General features: G+C 36.7%; 1 protein-coding gene across 11 annotated transcripts in view; it reads right to left on the reverse strand.

The window, feature by feature from the left end:
* The window catches only part of TCF12 (transcription factor 12), a 175686-nt gene that overhangs the window by 73348 nt on the left and 75174 nt on the right, over nt 1-27164 (reverse strand). For all 11 annotated transcript variants that reach the window (XM_049813453.1, XM_049813457.1, XM_049813456.1 and 8 more), the window contains one exon: nt 2395-2459. In XM_049813453.1, coding sequence (XP_049669410.1) covers nt 2395-2459 — 65 coding nt within the window. The remainder of the gene's footprint in view (nt 1-2394; nt 2460-27164) is intronic.

Consider the following 27164-nt stretch of genomic DNA (forward strand, 5'->3'; position numbering starts at 1 on the left):
TGTTACACAGCTGCAATTAAAAACATACCTGCATTATAATCTGCACTAAACACACCAATGTAAAAATTAAATCCATCTATAACTTATCTTTTCTAAGGACTCCTTATTATCTTAACAATCTACTGCATTTCCAGCCTCTACAGACTTAAAAGATTATAGATTCTTCTCAGTGCTCTGTAAGACAACAGTTAGATGCTTTAATTACAATGATATTTAGATAAGGCATCAGGGAATCTTTTTAAGAGTAAGTACATTTAAGTAATGGAAAACAAAACTCAGTGTGGTCATGCAGTCTCCTCCATCTCTAGAGGTTTTTAAGAACTGACTATATGAGCATCTGTCAGAGACAATGCAGCTGATTCTTCATTCGGATTGTCAAAATGACCTCTCAGGATCACTTTTGACCTTCTCTATGATAGCTTTCAAACACTGCAGCTACAATGAGAGCTTATTTCAGGCACTGTCATGGATTTATGAAAAATACCCCCCCCCCACCCCCCCCCCCCAAAAAAAGATTCAGAAATCCCACCATGTTCCAAGCTAGCAAATGATTTCAAACACTGTCAGATTTAACTGACAAGACCAAATTAAAGTACAAAGTGTAACTTATCACATAAATTTAAATTGAATTAAAATTTAATTGAAAGTTAACTCTATGATCATTTTCTATTACCCTCAATATAAAACCAAAACAGATTTACCTACAATAACATTTTTCCCCATATACTAAAAATGTTTAAGAAGGAAGAAACTGTGGGAGAAGAAATAGTAGGAAGCTTATTAAGGAATAAACTGTATTGGAAGTGATGTTAATAGAAACAAATATGTGTAAGATTTTAGCTTTAAAATACCTACATGTAAAAAAAAAAATAATATTCAATGGTACCAGGTATAAACAATTAGGAGATATAAAAGTATTTTCCTAAGTGAGAAGTCAAACAACAAAAATTACATTCATTACCGCAAAGCAAAACAGAATTTTATGTAAAGTTAACAGAAACCCGTTTTCCGACACAGAACATCAACTTAATGAAAGACTAATGTGGAAATTAATTTGCTTCCAAACTAATGTCAAGTTCAAGTTATTATATTTAGATACAGTACCTACGGAGTTATTTGAACAATAGTAATAACACTAATACAATGTTCTGCTGTCTAGACTGGCGATGATGTGAAGTCCATAACATGAACTTAAAGAGGTATACTATTTTTTGTGAGAATATTACTGAAAGCTCACCCCTACAATTACAAATGGGTCTTTGTTTGTCACATCTGTGTTGCAGAGAAGTAGTAAGACTGTGAGAATGATCCTTTCTTAATAGGGGAAGTGATGTTAGGACTGCATTGCCACATGGTGCTGCCCATTCAGACTTCCCAAACTACTGGTTAAGAGACTCAAAACCAAGATGTCAAACTCACATGCGAAGTTTTATCCTCCAGGAGAGATGTTCCTAAAAATATCAGTTCAAAGCAAATAGTCTACTGACAGTAAAATTAAAAAAAGATTCCTCTTTGAGAAAACAAGAATAACAAATTAATGTCTTAGAATTAAAAACATTATATATTTTTATTTAAATATCTGTCAACAAATACTGAGTGTAATCAAATGCTAATTATACTTTATATACACTCAAACTTCCTGTACATTCAAAACAGACTTAAACAATGTTCAATGGAGTATTCTTAATGCCGCTCATTAGAAATAACATGGAGAAAATATCCACTTTAAAATGAAGATTTAGAGACATAAAAAGAAAGTTTTCTTAATTAAAAAACTTATTATCAAGCCCACAAAATAATACAGTATTATACTGGATAACCTAATTGTTAAACATTGAAAGTGTAGTAACAGTTTTCCTTTAAAAATGCACATGATCTCCACCAGGAATAACAGTTAACTAACGAACTATATTCACCAATTACTGGTATTTTTTAACCCATTATCTGTGAAAAATATGCGTTTCACAGACTAATCCTTATGTTCAATCAGTACTGGTCTACAATTCTGTTTGCAGACTTGGAGAGAGGAACTAATAACTACAAAGGATAAGAAAACTAATTTCACAATGATCTGTAGGAAAGATGTGATACACACAACTGAAGCACATTGTTTAATATGTTCAGACTAGTAACAACCTCCCTTTTACTAAAAACTTAGGACTTCACGCTCATGAGCTACAGAACCAGTTCTACTTGCACATAGCAAAAGTATCCCCTCTAAGTGGATGTATGCAAGTGCAAGGCAATTTGACCACACAGAACCCAGAAAATTTATTCTGCAAATTGTGGAAGACATTCTTGTTTGTTATGTTTGGTAGCCTGACACATTCAAGTAACTTAAACTAAATTTTAGTTAAGATTATTCCATTTGCTTTCAATCATCACTATACTTACTTGACAGCCTGGTAACCCCGTATCTCTACCATACAATGGAAACGGACCTCTATCTGAGGTTTTTCCTATAAAAGAAAGACATTGGAAATTAGGTTCTTTTTAAAATCTGCTAGATATCTGTATCAGTTGTCCTTATAAATGCAATTCAGAAAATGTTAGCATCATAGTGACCTTATAAAAACTACGTTGCATGAATAAAAGTGGCTTTTATACATCTGTGTTTAACACACTCAAACAGCACTACTGTAATAGATGACATACATAATTCCATTTCCTATATAACCAATCAGTAAAAAAGAACTACTGCAATTTTTTATTGTTATAAAATATCCCTATCAGTATGTTTACATAAAAAGGGTAAAGGTCCAGCTTCCCTTTCATTATCAATAAGCAAAGGTAGAGACACCTTTAGATATTTCTCCTTCCTACATGAAACTAACACATAGCTGGTATCATCTTAGAAAATGAATATACTAAGCAGTAAAATAAAACCAACAAAACAACATGAAAAGTGAACAAAAACTTAAATTCAGAACAACAAGAAAACCCACACCAAACTTAAACCGTGGCCGAATCATTCAGCTCTTGACACTCATCCCTTAAATCCTTAAAAATCCTTTCTTTTCATGTACATTCCAGTTGGGTACAAAACTCAAGCAATACAACTGGTCAAAACAGCAAAACAGACTTCTCTCCTCTACTATATATGCAATATTTGCCTCTAGGTAGCACATACTGAATAGAGTGCCTTATGCAGAGTAGTTGTCCTCTGATGTTGCTATCTGAGGTCACAAGACAGTAGCAATATATTTGTCAATTCCAGAAAAAAATACTTAGTGCTGTATTTGTTGGTTATGCCACCAAACTGGCACGTTCGTATATTAAAACTTAGTGTGAAAGTTCTCCAGTAAGGCTCAGAAGTTTATCAAGCAACATTTTTTTTAAAAAAATCTTGAAGTCTCTGCTGAACAATGTCAAGAATCAGACAGTTATCAAGTATGTGCATAACAAAACACCAAATGCCTATGCCTGCCCCAGTTATGACACAGTTAGAACTACAAAACACCCCATAACACCACTCAGAGTATTATCCAAAGGTAAGCAGTAATAAGCCATGATACCTATCTATTTGAAAATTAATGTCATCTTACACAACTAGGCATTCTCTTTTGTAAACAATGCATGTGTCATCCAGCCCTCATAAGAAGAAAAAGTAGCCTTTCTTATACATTCCCATTTCAGTGACAAATAGCTCCATGCTATTGCAATTGCACTTCTAAAACAGTACTTCCTTTGGTTTTTCTTTTTTTCCCCTCTTATTACCAAAAATCCCCAAATGTCATTTTGTAAGAGGAAAAACTAAAGTATGCTTATTGTTCATTTAAAAAGTGTATCTTGTATGAGCAGAGAGGAAGAGGAAGTTTGAATCCCTTGGAACAACATCTCTGCAAGATTATAATCTTGATAACTATGGGTAGTCCAGTCAACAATAGTTTGCTTGAAAAATGGCAGCTCTGCTGTAACAAAGGGAGGAAGAAAATTAACATTTTTCTGCTGAAGCAATTTGCCTCTAACAGCCATTGGGCACCAAGCAAATAAAATACCTAGCATGCAAAATTATATGAAGTAGGATGAATCATGCTGTTCATATTAAACCAGACTCAGCATTTTCTTTCCAGAAAATGAGAATCTTATACCACATGATAAACAACTTTGACTGAACTATGCAGTATTTCAGGCAGGCTTTAAAACAAATATTTGTATAAGAGTCAATTACAGAGACTAGAAAAATTATGATTTAAATTATGGTTTGTGTAGCAAGCAAAAAATTGTTAGATAAGAATGCATAAAATCACGTTATTTAAATGTTATCACTTTAAAAGTTTGTCAGGTTCATACTAAAGGAAAAAAGCTGACTAGGCTAGCCCAATCTATACTAAATTTGGTTCTAAGAAATGATCGAGAAAACTCAAGGCTGACATTGCACTGCCTAAATATTTGTCAAGAATTAGAACTGGATTAACTTAATATTTAACCTGTGCTCTAATGGCCAGGATTTTCAATGAAGGGTTTGGAAAGCAACCTAGTATCAAGTACAAGACGGTGCCTTTTGTATAGAAGGTCTCCCAAACACATTCCCAATGCAAACACTTAGATACGACTCTCAAACCTGCAGTAGTGTCACAATGTTAAAGGTACACATTTTTAAACAACACAAAAAAATCAACAGGCACACACTACAGAAACACACATTGAGCCCACACGCGAGTCCTGTTCCTGGTTCTGTCTTGTACTGTGGAACCACATGCTGTTGTGCCCTTTGCAAGACTGGAGCACTGTACGAGCAGCACGATCTTCACATTCACATAGCGGAAGGACAGGAGAGAGAAGGTGAGCTGTTCCAGGCACCGCTAGAGCACATCTGTTACACTGCTCGTGAGAGAAGAGGAAGGACTCCATCAACAGCCCCTGGGGCTTCACTGACACTACACTGAAAGGTTTCCCAGCATCCTGCTGTCTGGCAGTATCATGTGATGGTTTCACTATCAACACAATGGAAAAGTGAAAGAGTATTGACTACAAATTGCCTGTTGTCACTTCAACACACTTCAGAGGCTCGACTCTAGGGGTGATGCTATTCTCACTATTTAAAGCCTTGTAAGCAAACATCATGGGTAGTGTTTACTTATCAATAGAGGGAGAAAATACTTATCAACTACTCCATGTAGTAAGTGAGTCAAGTACTTGAAAGGTGGGTCATGTCAAGTTTGAGAAGACTTCCCTATTGGTTTAATAGGTAGGTCCCATACATAATGTCTGATCAATGCTCCGGCAGTCTCTGGCATTCAATAAAGTTCAAACACATAGCCAAATATATCAAAGCAGAATGCCTTTTGTGGTTTTTAGCTTATCAAATACCTTTCTTAATTATTTAGATTCTCTACAGATTGACAGAAGAGCATAAAAATGTAGCGGTTACTGTAAAAAAAACAAACTTATTGGAATATGAGTGCTTATGAGCATGCAAACATCAGAAATACAGTGACACTGAAAGCCAAAGCAGACACTGAAATGTCTTGCAGGCTTACCCCACAAGATCTGCTGTTGAGTATGTGATACCCTCTGTCTGATCATGCCCTCTCCACCCTCTGTCAAGAGGGTCTTGTCTCAGTCAGTGCTCACTACACAGATGGAAATATTATCCTTTTTTGTTGAAACTGGAAATTCAGAAACATTAATGCTCAGCATTAAGGGGTGACATGAGGAAACTCACTACGGCACCCAACATTAATTGGAAGGAGAGGGGTATGCAAAAACACTATTAAATGACAAAATCCTCATTGAATGTTTTCATTTGCACAGGTTTGTGTAAACATGGCTGTAAGGTAGCTTGTAGACATACCAGCTGGCAAGGTAAAGTAATGCCCAAGTGAAATTTATTTCCTCTTCAGATCCTATTTTATTTTCACAATACATTCATGAGAAGTAAAGCAATGTTGGCCAGTTTTCTCAGTCCCAACACTTCCCATCAGACCTGTGCAGAAGGACTTCCTACACAAAGCAATTGTGAATCATCAGCTCCTTGATCACCTTTATCATGTACCTCCTGACTCATATGTTTCCAAAGTTATATGCTGGGTTTTTTAGAAAAAAAAAATCTATGCCTTACTTACAAAGTAGCATCATGGAAAACTTTCTTCAGGTTATATTCCAGTGGCTCTATATCCCAGAGATTTGTCTTCCAAATGGATTTGAACTAAAGCAATGGACACTTAAAAATCATAGAATCATTTAGGTTGGAAAAGACCTTCAAGATCATTGAGTGCAACCATCATCCATGCCCACTAAACCATGTCCTGAAGTGCCTTGTCTACACGCTTTTGTAATACCTCCAGGAATGACGACTCCACCACTTCCCTGGGCAGCCCATTCCAATGCCTGGCAACCCTTTCAGTAAAGAATTTTTTCCCAATACCCAAACTAAACCTCCCCTGCCTCAACTTGAGGTCATTTCCTCTCGTCCTATCTCCAGCCACCTGACAGAAGAGACCAGCACCCACCTCATTATGACCTCCTTTCAGGTAGTTGTAGAGAGCAATGTCTCCCCTCAGCCTCCTTTTCTCCAGACTAAACAACTCCAGTTCCCTCAGCCGCTCCTCACAAGACTTGTGCTCCAGGCTCCTCACCAGCTTGGCTGCCCTTCTCTGACATGCTCCAACACCTCAATGTCTTTCCTATAGTGAGGGGCCCAAAACTGAACACAGGTGCAGCCTCACCAGTGCCAAACACAGGGGAACAATCACCTCCCTGCTCCTGCTGGCCACACTAAAATAAAATAAAGTAATTGAGTTGGATATATACAGAATGTTAAATCTGCACTGATCAATTCACAGGGCATTTGAATCTTTTAATAACTTGGAATAAGTTTGGGTTCGGGTGGTTGTTTTTTTTAAATAAGTTTCACATGTTTTCATTAACAAAAACTTCAATGACCTAATTGCTGTCTAACAGGCTTAAAGCCCAAGGACTACAAAGTTAAAAGAAACTCAGCCAAGAAAATCCCACCAAGCATTTTGAACCGCAAGTACTTCCTAACTTCATAAACTTAAAACCTTGAAACATTCTGTACCAATTCAAACTTTAATAAGCATTTTGTAAATAATTATTTTTCTCTTGCAACTGCTTGTCTAAATGTGATATGCTCACAATTTAATATAGCTTTTGAATACTACACAAGGAATTGTATTCCATAATAAATCTATCTGTATAACAGCTGTGCAGCCTAAATACTCTTAACACAGAATGAACTGAAACAGCAAGATGCAAAGCGATAGTGAGCTGAAAACAGCACTACATTAACTCAGTAGTTGAGGACTACTTCAATGAATGTGCTATAAATGCCTGCCAGTAGTAAAACAGCCTTTTCCCACTGCTTCTAGATAATGCTTGGTTTATGAGAGGATGACAGAACATAACTGCAAAAAATTACTTCAATTCCCACAGAATTAACCCTTTACAGACTAAAGATCTTTCTATGCATTGATAAAAATTTATTTGGTTGGCAATATGGAAAGCACCAACATTTTTTTAATGAAGCAATATTTGTCATCCAGTATGAATACCACAGTGACCACAGCTGGCAGCTGCTGTTTGTCAGACATGAAGTATGTCTGCTCTACTTGCACAGAGTCATCTTTCAGTGAATCTTGAAGCATGTTTTTACAGTTCCTAATCATCATTTCATCACTGATAACACTGTTAACCAGTCACAACATATAGCCTACCCAAAAGCTAGTTTATAACAAAACATTGGTGATACCTTTGAGAATTTAAAAAGTTATTAAACTGGTGTCGGTAGATGTGACTAGCAATCAATTTTTATACTGTTTTCTCCCCATCCACATCTGGTAACAAAGTATCCAGCAACAAAATACCCATCTCTGTTACCCACAGAATTAACACTTCAAATAATTTTTCATATGCAGATCCAATACGACAAGGAACAAGCTGCAAAAGCTATACTTACAGGTGCATGTGGATGATGCAAGAAAAACATCCAACAAAGTAAACATTCTTCTACAACTCTTAATATCACTTTCCAACTTACCACAAAGTAGAAAGAAAGTACGCAAATTTTGTAGAATAACATCCTTGCTGCCTCCAGTACAGGTCCATTCGTTACTTTTTCAAATTTTGTTGGTGTTAAAAATTCTTATTCAGCATTTACTCAGTACAGTGAAAAAAATTTACATTTGATTAAAATAGAAAAACAGCTCTGCTCCTTGGATTTGGTGTGCTGCCGCCTTCTTAGAGGCAAGACTGATTGACACATGCAGCCATAAAAGTTTTACTACATATCTAGACATTTCCCACAGCACCGGAGGAATAATTTCTTCTTCCTCTTCTACTGCTGTATAGGCCTAATCATTAATACAAGCTGTCACAGTTTTAATATCTGTCTTATACCTACAATCTTGCCTCTAATATTTTAAAGGTACATAATACCCATGTATATATAGTGAATACATGTAAAAATATTATGCACGTTTCTCCTTTTAATAATGGTGACCAAAACGCATGGAAATGAAACAGAGAAGCAACACAATTTGAAGAAAGTGCATAAAACAAATGACCTCCTATTCTCTTCACAACAATTTGTTTAAGTATTATTGGCTAACGTGTGCCAAGCACGCTGCTGGCTACACTGAGGATGTTTAACAAGCCAGTGCCAAGAAGTGCAGCTGCTGGACTTGCAGCACCCTCCTCCTGTTCATCCCAAGCCAAATTACTCACTCAGCTACGAACAATGAAGCAGCAACACAGGAAAATGCCAAGTGCAAGTGAGATTAGTGATAAACTACAGGATCCCTACAGAGGTCAGTGATTAGCAGGTCCCCAGTTGTAATCACTTTCCCAACCTAGCCTTTATCTCACCATACGCTCCATCTTAGCTCAGTCTTCTTCTGACTGCAAGCAGCTTCCCAATCAATAACCCTTGAAGTCTTGCAAACTTATTGACACTGTCTTATCTTTTAATAAAGCAGTCAAACCTACATACCATGAATTGTCTGCAAACTCCTAAACCAAATTTTGAACCTTAAGATTAATAAGCGATTCATACCTAACAAAATCACATTACTGGAAAATTTTGTTATAAAGTAACAGAACAAAAGAAAAAAAGATACAAACATATTTAACCAGGAATGCCATGCCCAAGTGATGATCAGCAATGCAGTCTACACAGGTAATCATGAGAATGTTGGCCTATGTGTTCTTGAAAAACAGATAAGGAAATGGTATGTACAGACTGTGACTAATGGAGAAAAAAACCCCACAAACACCAACATTCTTTTAGATATTCCCCCCCATGCTGTGCCATCTTCTAAAACCAATTTTCCCAGACAGGAGAAGAAAAGGTTTAGCAAAGCTTGATTTTAATACTACAGATTTGCCCTCTACTACTTTGCTCAAAATTCTGAAAGATCATGATCCTACAAGAACAACTTTAATAATCTGCAAGAAGTAAAAGATTATGATTTTGAATGAGATTTATGGGATTTAAGTGTCCAGTCTCAGGTCTGCCAGAATTCTCCATGCCATAAATTCTCATTTGTAAGATAGCATTATACTTCTGCTATCTAGCCCTAGTACTTATTTGTCTAATTTGGAGCAAGAACTGTTTTTCATATGTAAATGATGCAAAATGTGGAAATTCTGAACCTGGAATTAACTGGAATCAGCGTCCCAATTTAGGAATGATGCTTTAGACAACGAATACTGAATTATTGCTCTTGTTGACATTTGGACAGGATCATCTGGAAAAAAACCTTTTTTTTCATTGTGCTTTCCAAACATTAGAAAAGTTCAGAAGTCCTTTTATACTTATAGCTGTGTGGGCATTTGCAGGTGTCTTTCACTGTAAGAATTCTACTGATTGAACTGACCAAGCAATAAATCTAAAGAGTACATTAAGATGTTAAACACAGAAGTCAAGGGATTTCTCACAACTTCTTTAACACAGTATTTTAAAAAGAAATAATGTCAGTGCGTGAAGTGGTATTAAAGAACCTGCTTCCCAAAGACATGCCTTTGACACTTTCATCCCACTGATTTGTAAGTACTTCTAAGAAAAGATGGAATATTTTGTCACTTTGCAGAGCACTGCACAGATCTTGTGCTATAAAAACAATTTATTAATGCTCTTTATGTACTTCAAATACACAGGAGGTAGGGGTGGACTAAATTCCACATTATATTTGGATTGACCCTATGAACTTGTAATTTATATGCTTATGTCAAACGAAGAACATTTCTATTCCATCAGTGGCTGATCCATGAAGGCTACTTCCTCAGTACTATTCCTGTCCCTCCACTTACCAGGCTTATACTGCACTAAGCAACAAATCAAATGTTTGCAAGGCTAAAAGGGACTGAAGTCTCAGCAGGAAGATGCACATGAATAACTGAAGGCAAGGGGAAAAGAGGGAGTACAAATCTCTTAGGTGAAGAAAGACCTTTCTTCTCCTCCTCCCCCAAGCATATGTGGGCAAGTATCCGCGAACCAAATAATTCTTGAATAGCTGTTTAGTGTATTTAGTTTCAATTCTCCACTACTACATCTACTCTAGGATAACCTTACCATAAATAACGTTACCACTCTATTAACCCATTAATGTGTGCTATAGGTAGACAGAACATCCAGTAGGAGAAACACACTAAAAATTACTACACTAAAAATATACTAAAAATGAGGGAAATTGGGGATGTACAATATCCAGAAGAGAATAACCAAACTGAGTATGCATATGAATACACACACATTCCACACTGGTGACAAGAAGTCATTTTATTGCACACATTTACCCACCTCACTTACCCACCCCATGCATTTCTAGAGTATCCAAGTGTCTTCACTTTGACTATTAAAATATTTCTCCCTTTGCCATCTTCCTCATCTCATCCCCCAGGGATTTAGTTAAAATTTTCAAGCAACTAACAAAGTTGCTACTTACAACTAACTTGAGAAGCATCCCTTGCTCTTCTGGTGTAGAATTTGTCCCAGATCTAAGGACAAACATTACTCAGCTCCTATCAGTGACTTTGAACATCAAGTACATTCTTAAGTCTGAAGTCAAGAGGTTTTTATAATTGGAAATTAATAGAGAATCCACGCTTTACAACAGAATGCTACACCTGTTTCCAATTAAAAGATTATTTTGGTGACACTACTTACTACAAATTGCTAAATTACTTTTTAAAAAATATATATAATTATATAAAATCTTAAAAATAATTACAATTGTACTCTGTTGTACAAAAGTTTTGACAGTTCTCATTTGGATGACTTGCATAACTTATTCAAGCTTCACCCTTCACAGGCAATACAGCCAACCCAATTGCACAGAAATAGAAGTTTGCAAATCAGGTATTCCCAAACTGTGGTCTCCAGACTAGCAGTAGCTGTTAGACTGAACAAACAAACAAACAAAAAACCCACAAAACACACCCAAAACACAACACAGAAAACCAAACACCAAAACCCCATTAGAAGCTAAAACAGATTTCAGAAGAAAACAAAACATGTTAAGTATTTTCCCAGTATTACTGCTTCAGGAGAACAATTTCTGCGGACACTGCAGAGTAACCAAATTATCTGTTAAAACAGGAGGGAAAATCCTTACAAGACAGTGACTGAAAGGAGCCATCTCCTGTTCAGGGGCTGAAAACTCCTAACTATTCACATGCACTGTATGCAAGCACTCCGAGCCAAAAGAAGGTGAAACAAAAACCCCACTAAAAATAGTTAGTCTAAATTAATACAAAGCACCTAAAATGCTAAGAGCTTAAAATAGGTGCTCTCATTTAAGTATAAAACCAGTATTTACAGTAAGGAACTTTAGATTGTCCAGAAATAGAAAGCAATCCTACCAAGCCCCAAAACATTGAAGATAATTGCACAAGAAAGCATCACTGTGTTGCAGAAAGGCAAACTGGTATTGGAGCTACACAGAGGATGGACTTTTAGCTATCTACTAAAAAACCACTCAAAAACATAGATCTCTAAACCATCCCCTCATCTGTAGGTACCCTACGTCTCCATACATTTATGAAAACTGCTACCTTACTGCAAAGGCACCTGAAGGATGAATACTTTTTTTTTTCTACAGTCATATTTCCCCAAAACAAACAAACAAACAAAACCCCCAAAACCATTGCAAAGGAAAAGACACATTCACTGTTTATTTTGAGAGGTGAGACAACTGGCATTCTTGATAAAGGAAAAAAAAAGTCTTCATAAGAGATCATAACAGTCGTGGAAACACGACTGAAGAAACGTTAACAATAGCATCCCAGGTCCAGACATAGTCAAGGTGAACGTAACTCTCAGATTTAAAAACACCAAGGAACATGGTGTGCTGTACAATGAACTAAAGAATAAAACTTCATATATCAATAAATACTACCTCTCTGCTTGGCTACCCATGCTTTCCAGAGGTATCACTATGCTGCTTTAAATGACCTAAAGCAGACGAGGAAACACTCTTCCTCAGCATGTTAAGAACAGAAGGAATACTCATGGCAATGTTGGTAATTATTTTATAGAAATGATAACATGAGTAAGAATGATGAAATATTTCAACAGCAAGGAAGATGTAAAAGCAATTGCTAACATTCTGCACTTTTGTATCAGCAGGTCTAGGTAACCTGACTCCAAAAGGTTTAAAAAAATATATATTTTTTTAATATACATATAAACCAAGGTGTTTTCTCAGATATTAACACTGATGTTTACTTAATCTTAGAATACTCAGGAAGTGCAAGATCTCTGGAAGAAAGTTCATTTTGTACAATATTTAAAATAAGCAAATAGGATTATACAAATAATTTATTCCTCTGATAGCAAATCATAAATAATGAAACCACCAAAATAGAATTTTATTAATAAAGGATTAAGTAGGTTAATGATAATGCTAGTCAACCTGAATTTGTGGGGAAGGTATCTTTTTAAACTGTAAGCTGGCAAAGTACACTATCAATGTAGCCAACTCTTATGAGGTACATGCCTTCAACAAAAAAACTGGATGACTCTTAAAAGAATAATTTAAAGGAATAATCTAATTACTCTTTTAAAATTATAATGCATTAAGGGAGTAAAAGCCAGGCACCAGACAAGGTTTTAAAATGCAACTATAAGCAGAGGATCATCACTGAATATTTTTCCATGACATCAACATGACTCAAAACTTGCCCCTAGATTTAGTTTTGTTTTGTTTTTTTATTTTAAATCATCAAGTTGGCAATCTAAATGTGTTACTGGAAATCCAGAGCTTGTTGGCAGATTGAAACAACTGAAGACAGGTCACTGATGTGGAACACTGTGAACTGCATGTAAGAAAGCAAGCTGCCTTTTTATTCAGGCAAGTGCAAAAAGATGCCTGCAGGACTGAAACAAGGCCCTACAGCCTCCTGTTCTTTAACTAGATTTATCTTGGGGAGGAAGGTAGCAGTTATGGAAAGTTTCTGTGGTCCACTATTATCCTGACCTTTCCTGCTGGCCAGTCTCAGCAGCTCTTCAAGAGGCACACCAGCCTTTGCAAATCCCACAGGGAATCTCCCCAGGCATTGAATAGGAAAGCCCAAATGTCTACTGCTGGGGTTACAAACACATGGTTACAGTACCTGAAAGTATTGCAAAGTGAAAAATCTTCCTTCTAAGCCTAAACAGTATTAAAGAGTGAAAGTAGAAATAATGTGGACTTTGTATCTTTTCATCTATTTTACCTGCTTGTACTTCAATTCCCTGCGCTAGAGAATGGGAACTGTGGAGCTTGCCTATTATTATAAGAGCCTTTTATACACAAACTAGGAGTAATTTAAAAGACACTTTCCCATCTCATATCAAGCCCTTATCTCTGCTGTAAGCTCTCAACTACACATTACTCCTTGATACTAAACAGTCATAAACACTTATAAAAAAGGCTTTTTTTGATCCTGCTCCCTCTAGAGTTACTCATCTAAGTCTCAGCATCTCAAGCACCTATTTTACTTCTCATGCAGTTGCTTTTCAACCTAAACGTATGGTTTTTATCAATCTCCCTGCATCTATAATTTTGTCATTACCAACTACACAGTGTATATGGAACCTGTCCTGCTTAATGTCTTTATCAGTAGCATGGAGAAGACGATGGAGTGCACCCTAAAAAAGTTTGCAAAAGACCCCAATTTCGGAGATGCAGTTAGTATACTTGAAGGCAGGACCGCCATTCAGAGAAACGTAGACAACCTAGATGATTGGGCCAACAGGAACCTCATAAAATTCAACCATAACAGAAGTCCTGCACCTGGGATAGACTAACACCTTGTAACGGTGCAGGCTGGGGACCAAGTCTGCTGAGAAGGACCGGTGGTCTTGAAAGGCAAGCTGCACATGAGACAACAGGTGGGAGTGATTATCCACATCTACTCAGCCCTCATTACACCATATCTAAAATATTGCATGCAATTTTGGATCCCCCAATTAAAACAACAACAACAAAACCCCAAACAAACAAAACCCCCACTAACAAACAAACAATGAAACAAACAAAACTAAGCTAGAGAGCAATACGGTCAACAGGAAGATTCCCACCACTTTCACTGGACATTGAAGGAGGCCTCACAACGAGGCATCCCTTCTTTTAATTGGTATCACATCCATTCCAGAATCCTGGATTCTGAAATCCTGCAACTGGCAATTTTCCCTCCAACTTCCTGTCACTCAGATCAAATCACTTCTGCTCCTCCAATTTCTTTTCTCAGTTTCCTTTTTTTTCACAGTGGGGCAATGACTTTATATATCTATTTCTGTATTAGTTTCTCTTTACCGCTTACGGTCAGATCTCATACTTATTTACCCCCCCCCCCCCCAACATTAAAATTTAACGAAAACAAATATAAGCTTTCCAATTCAACTGAATTAACTCAATTAATTATTCTTTACATACTGGCTCTGCAAAAAGCTCATGCATTTTTAAAAAAAACCCACACTATTTATTCCATACCATCTTTGCTTCTCTGCCCCTGAGAGCACTCTCTTGGATACCTCGTCGCTGCAGTGAGTTTTGTGATTTTCGCTATGCTGCATGAAGCAGTAAATGATACTGAATGATGACCAAAACTATTCCGTTTTGAGCAAACCATTTGAAGAACGGTAATAAAAAGGATTAAGACTGCTATTGAAATGTATGGACCTCTCAATTTTTAGATTAAAAATTGCACAGTAAAGTAAAACATCGAATCATTGTAGGAGTTCCATGCTACAGTTGTATCTTAAAACTCTCACTCCTTCTATGTTATGTTAATTCACATGTATATTCTAATAGAAAAACAAAGTAGTACTGAGGTGATTTAAACTGTTGTACTTTTAGGGTTATATTCACAAAGTCTATTTTAAGAACTGCTTTGGAAGCAACTGATGTTTTATGCAGTGAACTGCTATTTTCCCAGATGAATAGAATATCCATTCTTTGCCTCACAGTTTCCATGACACTAAAAACAAAACATTCATCGGCACCAACTCAGTGTTTGATGGTAAATGCAGCTGCAGCTCACAACAGCTCGCAGTGTACCTCAGCCTGCCTCAGCTCAACAGAGGCACTATATTTCCCCAATGCAATTTCATTGTTTTACAGACAAGCTCTTTCTTGCCAAACTCAAAACATTTCAAACAGTGCTGGTGTTCTGTCTTGAAATGAAAAGTTATTCAGTTCTGCAAGTAATGATACTAAAGCAAAGTCTTCCAAACTACTGAACAAAGTACATAACCAGAAACGAGACTTTAGTAACAGTAGCATTTGCCCCCAGAGTTATGAAGAAATTTTTGGCCAAAGAATATCAAACTTTGCTCCCTGTTACAACTCCAACTCACTTGCTTCAAGGAAAAGTATTACAGGGACCATTTTAAAACTGGTAAATGGAGAAAGTCATATGGCAATTCAGAGACAAGGAACAGCACTCAGCTTTCAGTGCTACTTCTCCCCCCAAAAGGAGCATTTAAAGCACACACCTCTCTCTAGAACAAAAGATACCATGAGAGACAGTCTTCTGCTTTAGGGGAAGATGCAAGACTCCTATTAGCTAATAACTCACCTTCTCACACTGGTCAGCACACCACTGTTTCACACACCTTGACTTAATCACATTGGTCTGATTCTAAAAGCCATGTTAAAAACAGGACCTAAACAATACTCCACACTTATTAGAAGCGTTTTTAGTCAACAATTCAGTACCGCAACTAAACGCATGTGTACTTAAAAGTATATGAATGAACTAAAATCAGCAGGGACTGCTCATGTAATTTAAACTATACACTTAGGAGAGTAATGGTGGACTGCAGACCGATTACAGAGAAATCTGACAAAGAAGTATGTGTCATCTCAACCTATTCTTAATGTGGTTTTTAAAAAATTTAAAAATATCTGAAAATATTGAAAATGTAACATGTCAATAATAACCAATTTGCAACTTCAGGGAAATGCTATGTTGCTCTAAAAACTAATTTATTTAAATTACACAGACTGAAATCCATTTCTGGTTTTGCCATAAAATACAGCAATAATACATCCTCTCCCAGCAAAGAAACAAAGTCCTGGCTCACAGCATGCACATGTTTAAGGACAAGAAAGGAGACATAAACATCCAAATTTAAGTACTGAAGGATCATGAAGATAACTTTCCAAGAAGAGTTTGAAATGGAGGAGAGTTGTTGGCACATTTTCAGGTCTCTCAGGGTGCTCCCCTTAATCTGTAACTCTTGCAGCCCCTCCTGCCTTTGCTGTTACCAAGTACTGCACTGCTCGCCACTCTGCCCAGCTGCTGCTGTGGTGAGAGCTCCCCCTCCTGTTTTAATGTACTCCAATCACGCTGAAGATTGAGCTACCCACATACGTAGCGATCAAATCTATCTATGGCGTTATAAGAAATGTCTACATCATTCCAAAAATAATCAGATGGGAAATATAACCTCAAGGCATTTCCTTATACCAAAATGGAACAAGACTGCCCTTCCAACCAAGTTCCTTTAAAATACAGCTCATGAAAGAAAAACATTAATCCAAAGACTGCAGCAATATTTATTAGTAAATCATCAGCAAAACAAAAATAAAAAATTCATTGCTCTTTATACCCAAACCACTGACTTCAACTTGAGATTCAGCAGACCCTTCAGGATCAAAGAGTGTTACAGCGGCTTACTGTCAGAGGCCAGTGGAATTTGCTTTCAAGTATTACTCTTAATAAATTTCTATTGATGGCCTTTCTACTGACAACCTACTGGACTTTTATAACATCCTTATACTAAGCCACTAACAAGATTGGACCATCAGTGCGCTCCCCACAGGCCACTACAGCTTACAAGATCAGAAAAAAGTGAAGCCTGCTTTTGTAGCTTTTCCAGGAGCTGAATAAAAACTACACACAAAAAAGAAACTTTCTTATTGCCAACACAGCACTTACACATTCACAGAATACTACTAACTGGAGTGTAATGTATGTTGCAAGTAGTCATCACTGTAAACTAGGAAGAACATTCATATTATTCTGCAAATACTGTCCTGCAGAAGTTCCTTGGCAGGTCAGTAAATGCTGATACAGAACACAAATGCTATCTTCAAAATTTCAATTTTATTAAGTGTTTGCTGAGGTTTTTGACTCTGATTTTCCTTCTGAAGCCGAAAAGGAGACAAGAAGTCCAGAAGCTGGTAGAAATAGTCAGCTCCCCTTACAGTTCCTGGAAAGAATTTTCTTATCTACAGATTTAAATTCTTCAAGTTTATTGCAACAATGGTGCACATTTCCCTACCCTAGTGTTTCCCAAACAGCGGACAATAAATTAGAGAGAGCCACCAGCTGACTGCCATAGTAGATATGATGTGGTTCTTCCTCTACTTCAAATACGGAGCAAGTTTTATTACAAATGTTAAAGATGTATCATGTGTTTTCCTGAGACTGTCTTTTTACAGCTACAGTGGCAGTAGCAAATAAGGACTCATAGTAAGAATATAAGCAACAACGTCCATAAGTCCACAGTAAACTCCCACCTGGCTGTGATTATCACACATACAGCCTGGTATGCAGGGGGAAGACGAATGAACCCAGAGAAGCTCTTTAAGTATAATTTGCAGGATGAAAACATGAAAAAAAACCAAAACAGATTCTTCATAGGTCAACAGTTAGTGATCCTTTCTATTACTCCCTTTTCAAAAGCAGATTCTTTCTAGCTGTTTTACTCTCTGAAACTTCGGATAATGATTAGAGATTCTAAATTGGGATGTCAACCTATGAAGTCAGCAATGGGGGAGGGAGACTGGACAGACAAACAGTATCTATTATAATCACAACCAGTATCCCTCTTCCCCAACCATGAACCACGTCTTCTCCATCTGCTCAGGTACTTACCTCAACAGCTAATTTAAAAAATTAACAAATTCATATCCATGTGATAGTGGCTTGAAGAAAAAAAAAAATTATGGCAGCTAGTTTTTGATAAGGAAGGTCAAGATTTCCAGAGTCTCAAAAAACTAGTGTTTTAAAAGAATCTCCAAACCTGATATCTAAAAGATGTCTGCTTTTCAGGTAGCAAAGCACCCAATTTTATTTGGAGTATAACTCAATCACAAATATACAGGAATGCTGAAGCCATCTCATGTAGCTCTATTTGAAATCCTAAATATGGATTTATGGCCCTGATCCTTCAAATGGCTACATACATGCTTAATGGGATTATGCATGCTTAAAGTCTCTTGGATGTAGAAGTATTTGTAAAATTAGGACTTACCTTGGGCACGCAGATCGTTCAGTAGGACGCATTAGATTTATACTGACTTTTGTTACACTCTAAAGACATTTGGACACTTCCCACTATATCAGGCAACCACTGAAGTAACAAATTAAACTATTTCAGCAGTATTTTACTTCCTCATTTTACAAAAAGCTTATAAGGATTATTTTTTTCCTAAAAGAAAACAGGGCACATCAGAGCATTACCAAAGCATCAGAATGCTAATTAAGTGGTCATTTTGCTTAAGATTAAAAAGTCATCATAATTAAGTAGAAGTCAGAGATTTGTTTCAAATAGCTTTTTCCACACTATCCTAGAACATTATTTCTCAAACTGGAGCTATACTGAAATATTTTGAAAAGTGAAACCACTGGAGACATTATTTGAAAAATCTTGTGTGTGTTTAAGTAAAAACACTTCACCTATGTTTCAGTGTATCCAAAACAGTTCAGCTACATATACACACAGTTTCACTGAGATTTTTCTTCCCTGACTAAGACCCATTCTTTGTTTACTACTTTTAAATTCTTTTTTTAAAAGTCTTTTTTTTTCCAATTACAGGCAGGAAATAAAAAGAAATGCAACTCTTTTATGTAAAGTAAATCCATCTGGATGTTTGCTGCATCCTATATTATAAACTTGTGATCCCCAACCAGAATGAGTTATAGTGAAGCTGCAGGCAAAATTGTCTCCATATACCACAATCCATTATCCCTGTCAAGTTAATGTTCCATGTTGAGCCATATGGCATGGGTACACACTCAACAAAGGAAATTCCTTAAACTTGTTATAATCAGCACTTACAGTCATCCAGAAAAACTGACATAAACAGCTTTATTGTGTTTTGTGCGTTTCAGTTGATATCCATGACAAAAAGAGAAAGCTTCAGGAAGGGTGGGGGAGGGGGGGTAGAATAAAGTTGCAATAATAGAAACAGGGGAGGGGGGAGAGAGAGAGACTGTACATTTCATAATTACACATTTTCCTTAGCAAGTGATTTTCAATTACAATAAAGCTCAAGCCTCCTGACACTGATACACTGTGCCAGATTAACAAGAAACCAAAAAACCCCACCAAAACCCACTGTATCAATAATTCATTTTCAATGCAAATAAGAAATCCTACAGTTTCAAAGTGCCTGACTCATGTAAAAGATTCTCATTTTAAAAAAAATGGAATCATCTTTAGTTTTCCTGACTTTGGAGAGAAGGTTTGCCTTCAGTTGTTGTATGATTACCAAGAATTTAACAGTCCTTCATTAACAATACCGTAATTTAAATAAAATATCTTTCTATGCATTAAGTGTAGGTCACAGATGAATTAAGGACTCCCAGAAGCCTCTGCTACCTGGCACAACCCATCACATCAAGCCTAAGTCAAGGTACAAGTAGAGCAGAACTTCATTCCAGCCCCCGCAGTGACAACAATAAAACGCTGAGAAAACACACTATCAAATACTGAACTCAGCATCAATTTCTGTTAATTACAGCCTTGTCAGCAACGTGATTATTCAAACAGCTCATGCAAATGTTAATGAGTCCTTATTTGCATATTTATTTTTTCCTTTGTTGAAATGTCATTGATTATTACATTCTACAATGATGAATGCTGCTGATGATGTGCTCTGATATGTAATTAGTCATTAAGTGGAATGAATAGATCAATTATGAAAAAGGAGTGAGATTAAGAAATATCAAACAAGACCGCCCAATGTAACTATAGAATTTTTTTTAAAAGGAACTAAAATAATTTTTTGGCATTTAAAGTGCAACATCAGTAGTTTTCAATAAATAAACTACTACTTTTCTGAGGTTAAATAAGATCTTCCACATGCACTGCTACTTGGGTAATCTAATTACAATAGCCAAGCGCTTTTGTAAAAACAGTATGAAATCTGCAGAGTAACACATAGGTTTTGGGGTTTGGGTCTCGTACCCCATCCCTCCCTCAGTTTTTCAAAAAAATTATAGATATCCCAAAACTGTTCATGTGCACACTGAAGACTGATCTTTTAGCAGAAATGAAAATAGCACTTGCAGCAGCCCCACTTTGTTTTCAAGGCAAAGACTCACATTGCCTTTTGCCATCGCCTGCTCTAACTACCGAGCCAGTGCTCGCTATTTGCAGATGAAGGGGAAACGGGAGAGAAGAGGAAGGAAGGAAAAAAAAAAAGACAAAAACAACAAAAAAAACCCCAACAAAAACCACCCAACAAAAAAAAAAAAACCACATTACTGCAGACCAGATGGGAACATTCCACATGACCAAACCAATCAATCACCTCGGTGGGGCGCAGGTGCAACACAGCCGTGTAGCAACACACCATTTCACAGTCTATCGGGCACAAACACATGGTCACCAATCAATGGCACCCCCAGGACCTGGGGGGGAGGCTCTCTCGAGCCTTACTGGTCCATGCCTGATGACTTCATAATCACACATCATTTCATTCACTGGAGGATACAAACCAGCATTCTAATAACCTTCCCCTGAAACCGGTCATGTTGTGCATATTAATAGAGTGCCGGGTAGAGCTGAACCACCAGCTCCACGCTGCAACCTGAGCAGAGCCTGCAAGAAGGAAACAACCTGAAGCTAAGAACTTCTGCCCGAGGAAGGATAGTCAGCTCAGACCCAGATCAACGGCAACATTATTCATTTTGCCAAAATAAACTGTGCACGACGCTCGCACCTTTCACAAAGCAACCCTTGAACAATAGCAAGCAAGCAGAGATAAAGGGCAAAGTGGGATGAAAATCAATAGAAGAACATGCTTCTGTACTTGGTGATACCTTAGACAAAATTCTGAAACAAACAGGAGCACCGGTACAATGCTCTCAGTGAAAAAAGTTATTTTCTTTTAAAACAAGCATCACAGATTAGTTTTAAAACAAGCAGATAAAAAAAATTATTCAACCTGATGTGATCATGCCACACAAACACTTCAATCAGACCACTGACTGCTTTTGACTACAGTTTGCAAAAAAGGCCAATTACAAATGTGAATTTATGTTTGTGTTATTGATGACTTAGGAGTATAATAAACCTTACAGACATAAGGATATGGAGACATTTTGGCCAGAGCTTGTCACACTATACTGTTAATTATTTGCACTGTTAATAAGATCCTCAGGAAACATAAGTGACAAGGAGTGCATCTTCTCTTGAAATTACATTATGCCTTGGGGCTAAAAGTCACATGAGTTGCAAATGAAATGTAAAACACTAATGCACATTTAGAATGTTCTAAGTGCCCAGGTAGGTAGGAGTCCACCCATTTGTTATCAGAGAGCTTAGTTTTACTTTTGTTTTTCTTCAATTGATTATATGAAGAGCAGACACCTCTGGATTATGCAGTTAAATCAGGCAAGTGTCGCATCTACTGAACCACCTCAGCTTTGCTTTTGGGCATAAATTGCTGAGAACTGCTTGGAGAAATAAGTATAGCAGGCATGATAAAAGTATAGTTGTTAGGTTGCGCTCTTAACACTACATGTTGCTTTAGATCAATGACAAATTCCTCCTTTCCCATCCAGGAGGCTACGCAAAGGTTCTACAGCATGCTTTAATTCATTAATACAAGGAGGGGGGGGGGAAATCATGTCAGAGCAAAAAGCAGATTTTTTTTTTATAGCTAGAATCCAGATCATTTGGTGATTTGTACTGCTGTAGGCCCTTTTATCTTCTTTTCTTGGCTTCCTCCCTTCCCTATCTCAAAGATTTCAGAAAAATGCACAAAAGCATTTGCATTTTGCTCTCTATTGGGAGTCTTGGTATGATTCACCTTTTCACAGGGCCAAGCCCAAGTCCTGTAATCCAAAAACTCCACACGATAAAAAGGGGCAGACTTGGTGGTATTAAACAAAAGAGCACAGAAGGGTTAAAGAACAAACGTGAGTAATATCAAAGGAATAATCACATACTTTTGCAGAATTATGTTGACCAGTAGTAGATGAGGAAGTGTTCTCCCTCACTAGAATACAAAAATCATTAATCAATAAATCATTAAATTAAGGGCCTGATGACCAGTTCTATTCTGGGCACTTACAGAATGCTAATTACTGTAGTATGTGGGGAACCTACAGTGTTAAAATCAGAATATCTTTTTCAATAAGATCCGTTTTTTTAGATTAAATTCAGCTTCTTTTATTTTGAAAGCTCTTGAAAAGAAATGAAAAATGTCATATAATGAATTAAGTACTAATATTAGTCACACTTCATATGCAACACAGGGCAAGCTGATGGCTATGCTACAGACTTGACATCTCTTAAGAGGCAAAAACCTAACAGCTGGCGACATTCACAATGGAAAGGGCTGGAAGGAGTTTGACAAATAATATCATCCAAAATGAAAAAGCCTCGGTAAAGCTTACCCTTACCTGGAAACATTAAGCAAGAGGGAGAACAAGGGGACAGATAGCACAAGTTTCCAGGCCAGTCTGAGCACCTCACCTGCCCTCCCTGTGCTGAAATGCTACATGAGTGAAGCCAAGGACACACGTCTCTGGCAGGAGGCACACCCCAGACACTAAACCTCTTCTCGTCCTCCGACAAAACTGAGCCTTTCATTGACTAAGGTGGGAAAGGAGTGAGGTTTTGCTTGCTTGTGACAATTTTACCTAAAAAAAAGCTAAGACACGGAAAGTGAGGGTTCAGCTCAACACATGGAAACAAGAGCACAAAAGGATAAGATTTATCAGAGAAACTTCAAAACAAAGTGTATTCCAAGATGGCAAAAGGTGGCATGGCTTGTAAGCAATGAAATGCATGAAATGCACCAGGCACAAGTTTTAGTGAACTTCTGCAAACAGTTTTTAAGAAGTACATGGCACAGGTATGAGGGATCCAATTGTTATATAAATTATATAGACTATAAGGACATCAACAGAACAGTAACAGATTTGAATCAGTTTGTTCAAATCAGTGAGGGAGTCATGACAACAGTAACACAAATTTTATTCCAGAAATGAAACGATGCATAACTCCTGAGACATTTCCTACGGCAAAGAACTACAGTGAAGATTTGCTTATACTACTATTCTTACCCCTAAAATATACAGAAGCAAGTTTATTAATAAAGCATTATATGTAATAATTCATAAATATATAGTGTATAAATTAGTACAATTTATCTTGTAAGAAGTAGCTTTGATTTCATTCACTAAAAATTAGACAAGCAGCACTGGAAAGAGGGAGCTAGAAATCAATGAACAAAACAGTTATTAAAAAAACCCCAAACCACCCAAAAAAACCCAACTCATCAGTGCAATGGTAACTGGTTGCAAGGTTAACCTGAAATGGATTTCTGCAAGAAGTACTCACAGTATCACAAATATACCAAAATTAGTATTTACAATAAACAGTGCTAAAAAGGTGTTGGAACTTACAACAGTTGATAGCTAAAACTGAAAGGAGTTTGTGATTTCTTGAGTAAAAATGGTTAAATGAGATGCAGTCAATGCAAATGTTACCCTAACAAGCAAAAGACGCACATTTTCTCAAAATTAAAAAAAGCTTTACTAGTTCCATTCAACAATGGGAAAAACCTGCAAACTGAAAGCATAGCTAAAATTAGGTATATACTTCCCTTAGTAAATGCAATTTTTTAAGCATTCAAAGCCAAAGAAAGTCTGTAACACTACTAAAAATGTTCTTTAACTACTATAGAAACATACAAACCTAGCTAAATTGAATGCTTTAAAGTTTAGATACAAGCTACTGCTTCACTGGTCCCTTTTATCTAATCATCTATACTGATGTTACTCAGCTTTACCCAGGGTCAACAAAAACTATTCATTTTACATTTTGCCTAACTGGATTCCTTATGATCAGCTGTTAGCATCAAGCTGTCTGATTTCTATTCAGGCTTCACAGCTGGATTCATTATAAAAAAGGAATATTAAACCTTGGGCAGGCATAACTGGTTTTAAATTCAAAACAAGCATTTTTAAAACTAATCATGCTGCACTTTCAGGTATTAAATAAAATTTTCATTCCAATACATTTTTTGTAATATGAAACAGACTGCATTTATTTAAGAATTTCCAATAGCTGTCAAAGTTGCAGCTAACAACCCCAAATTTTTAAATGAGAAATTAAACAAAAAAAATCTGGGAAAGGACCAAGAATTTATCTTCTGTCAATAAAAGTCTCATTGCAAAGAAGAAGCTGGAATTACACTGAGGTGGGGTGGTGGTGGTGGTGTTATTCTTAAAAAGGTATAAGGAATGTTTTGGGTTTTGTTTTTACAGTAGTTACTGAGTTGAATCTTAAGGAGTTGGTATCTTTCACATTCTCAACAATAAGAAGGATTTTTAAATTATGACAAGGAGAATGCCTACACCACTTACAGCTATTTTATATTTAAAGGCTGTTCTTGATAATGAAAATATTTTCCACAAGATGGATGGTTGTTCTAAAAAAAGAAAATCAATATCCTCGGGGGGAGGGGGATTGTCTTCCAAAACAGAAAATAGATAAGCAGCTCTCCCAACAATGTTTATTTAAGCAAATATTTGAAAAGAATCAACAGGACAGAAAGGAGAAAGGCAGCATAAGTTAGAAAAGGTGGTTCTGTGTACGCATGCAAAAGATGAAATATGGCCATCTAGTAATTCACAGTTACATTTCCACTCCCTTTTTAAAATCACTGCAAAAGTCTGCTGGTGAAGAACAGGTAAAGTTTCTGAGGGGGAGGGAGTAGAGAAGGTGAAGGGCGACCTCCTTATCCTCATGACAACAGACCTTGAACAGGCTACAAAGGGAGTTAGTGATTCTACTGATCACACAGGAAAGGAAGAACATAGGAATACATATTGTCAAAAAGACAGTCAAAAGCAAAAATGCAGGAAGGATAAGAATATAAATAATTAAGAATTTTAAAAAAAAGCTCTAAATAAAATTTACTTGCTGTAGTTTGTCCTTCCTTTGTCTTACTATTGACATTCTACTTCCATAAATTTTCAAAACTGGGAAAGATGCATCTTGCCACAACAAAATAGTCAATGCGTATCATTTTAGATAACTGAATTTGAAAACTGAACAACTGGATATGAATTTAAGTTTACCTGCTACAAACTTTGAACTATTTAAAAAGCATGAATTGCATTAAATCCTAAAAACATTAAGATATATTTTTGAAGTGTTCTTTGTAGGGTGGTCCCCCAGGCTCCCCATAGCGGATTTACGGACCTCTGAAAGGAGACAGTTGACCAGGTATCTATTCAGTATCTTGCAACTTCAGGTTTTATTACCAGCTGCCACTAATTCTGTCTTACAGGCCAATACAACCAAAGAATGTATCCAAAGAGAGACACAATCAGGAAAGCTATGAAACTCATTACACACATCGGTTTATTAGCAATAAAGAAAAAAAAAGAAGGAAAAAAAACCCAGGAAAACAAATTTCAGACAGTATACTGCAGTTACAATCACTTGACATGATTCCTGTAACAAATTAAATAATAATTAAAAAAAACTTCAAACAAAAAAAGATTAAAGTAATATTGTCTTTTTAAAGCCCAATGAGTTCTTTTTGTGCCTTATTTCCAATTTTGGTCAGCCATGTCCTCTGCATATATATTTATATATATGACCCTTTTTGTTATCTACAAGCAGAAATAAAATGTGGAAAAGTTTGGATTTAGTACTTTCTAAACTGGTCAGCAGAGTAAGCTCAGATGGCTAGTTGAACAGAACATCCTTAGGGAGACAGAGCCACCGCACAGGCTTTGTGGGCAGAAAATCTTTAGGCAAAATGATTCATCATGTGTGGCAAGATGACTGTGACATCTAAAGATTCTTGCCTTGAGCAGCATGGTACATGCTACAAGGGATCAAGTGTTCTGAAAAGCATCCACGCACATCTCAGAAGCTTCAGTAAAAAGGACATGTTTTCAGTAACAAAATACTGGACACTAAAAATGTGTGTATGAATTAGCTTTTTGCAGTGGAAAACTGTGAAGTTCCCCTTCAGCATGTCTGAAGCCATGCTGTTGACCTAACATAGAAATAAGCAAATTTTTACTAATTTTGCATTCAAACTCACTCTTTCAGAGTCTAACCGAAGGACTTTTTAACATCTGGCTCATATTCCGTCCTCCAATGTAATTAAGCCATAGCCTTGCAGGTTTGTTTAGAAGTTGGCCATCAATAAATGATTATTTTTCCACTTTAAAACATATTTTCCTATAGCTGCTTTTATTATCCTCTTGTCCATTCACCACAACTTCTAGCTCTTCTAACAGAGGATCAGACAATGCAGTACTACACCTCCACTGCAAAATGAGAAGAGTTTTGATCTTCCCCATCTAATGCATAGTAATCAGTCCTGTGAAGGAGACTACTTACTGTGCTACACAGCACCCCTGTTCAGAACCTGCATTTAACAACCACTTAGAAGATACCAGTTTTGAATGTACAAATGTCTCACAAACAAGCAAAAAGACCCACA

The sequence above is a fragment of the Accipiter gentilis genome, chromosome 10 (genome assembly GCF_929443795.1).
Source record: "Accipiter gentilis chromosome 10, bAccGen1.1, whole genome shotgun sequence".
Classification (NCBI taxonomy): domain Eukaryota; kingdom Metazoa; phylum Chordata; class Aves; order Accipitriformes; family Accipitridae; genus Astur; species Astur gentilis.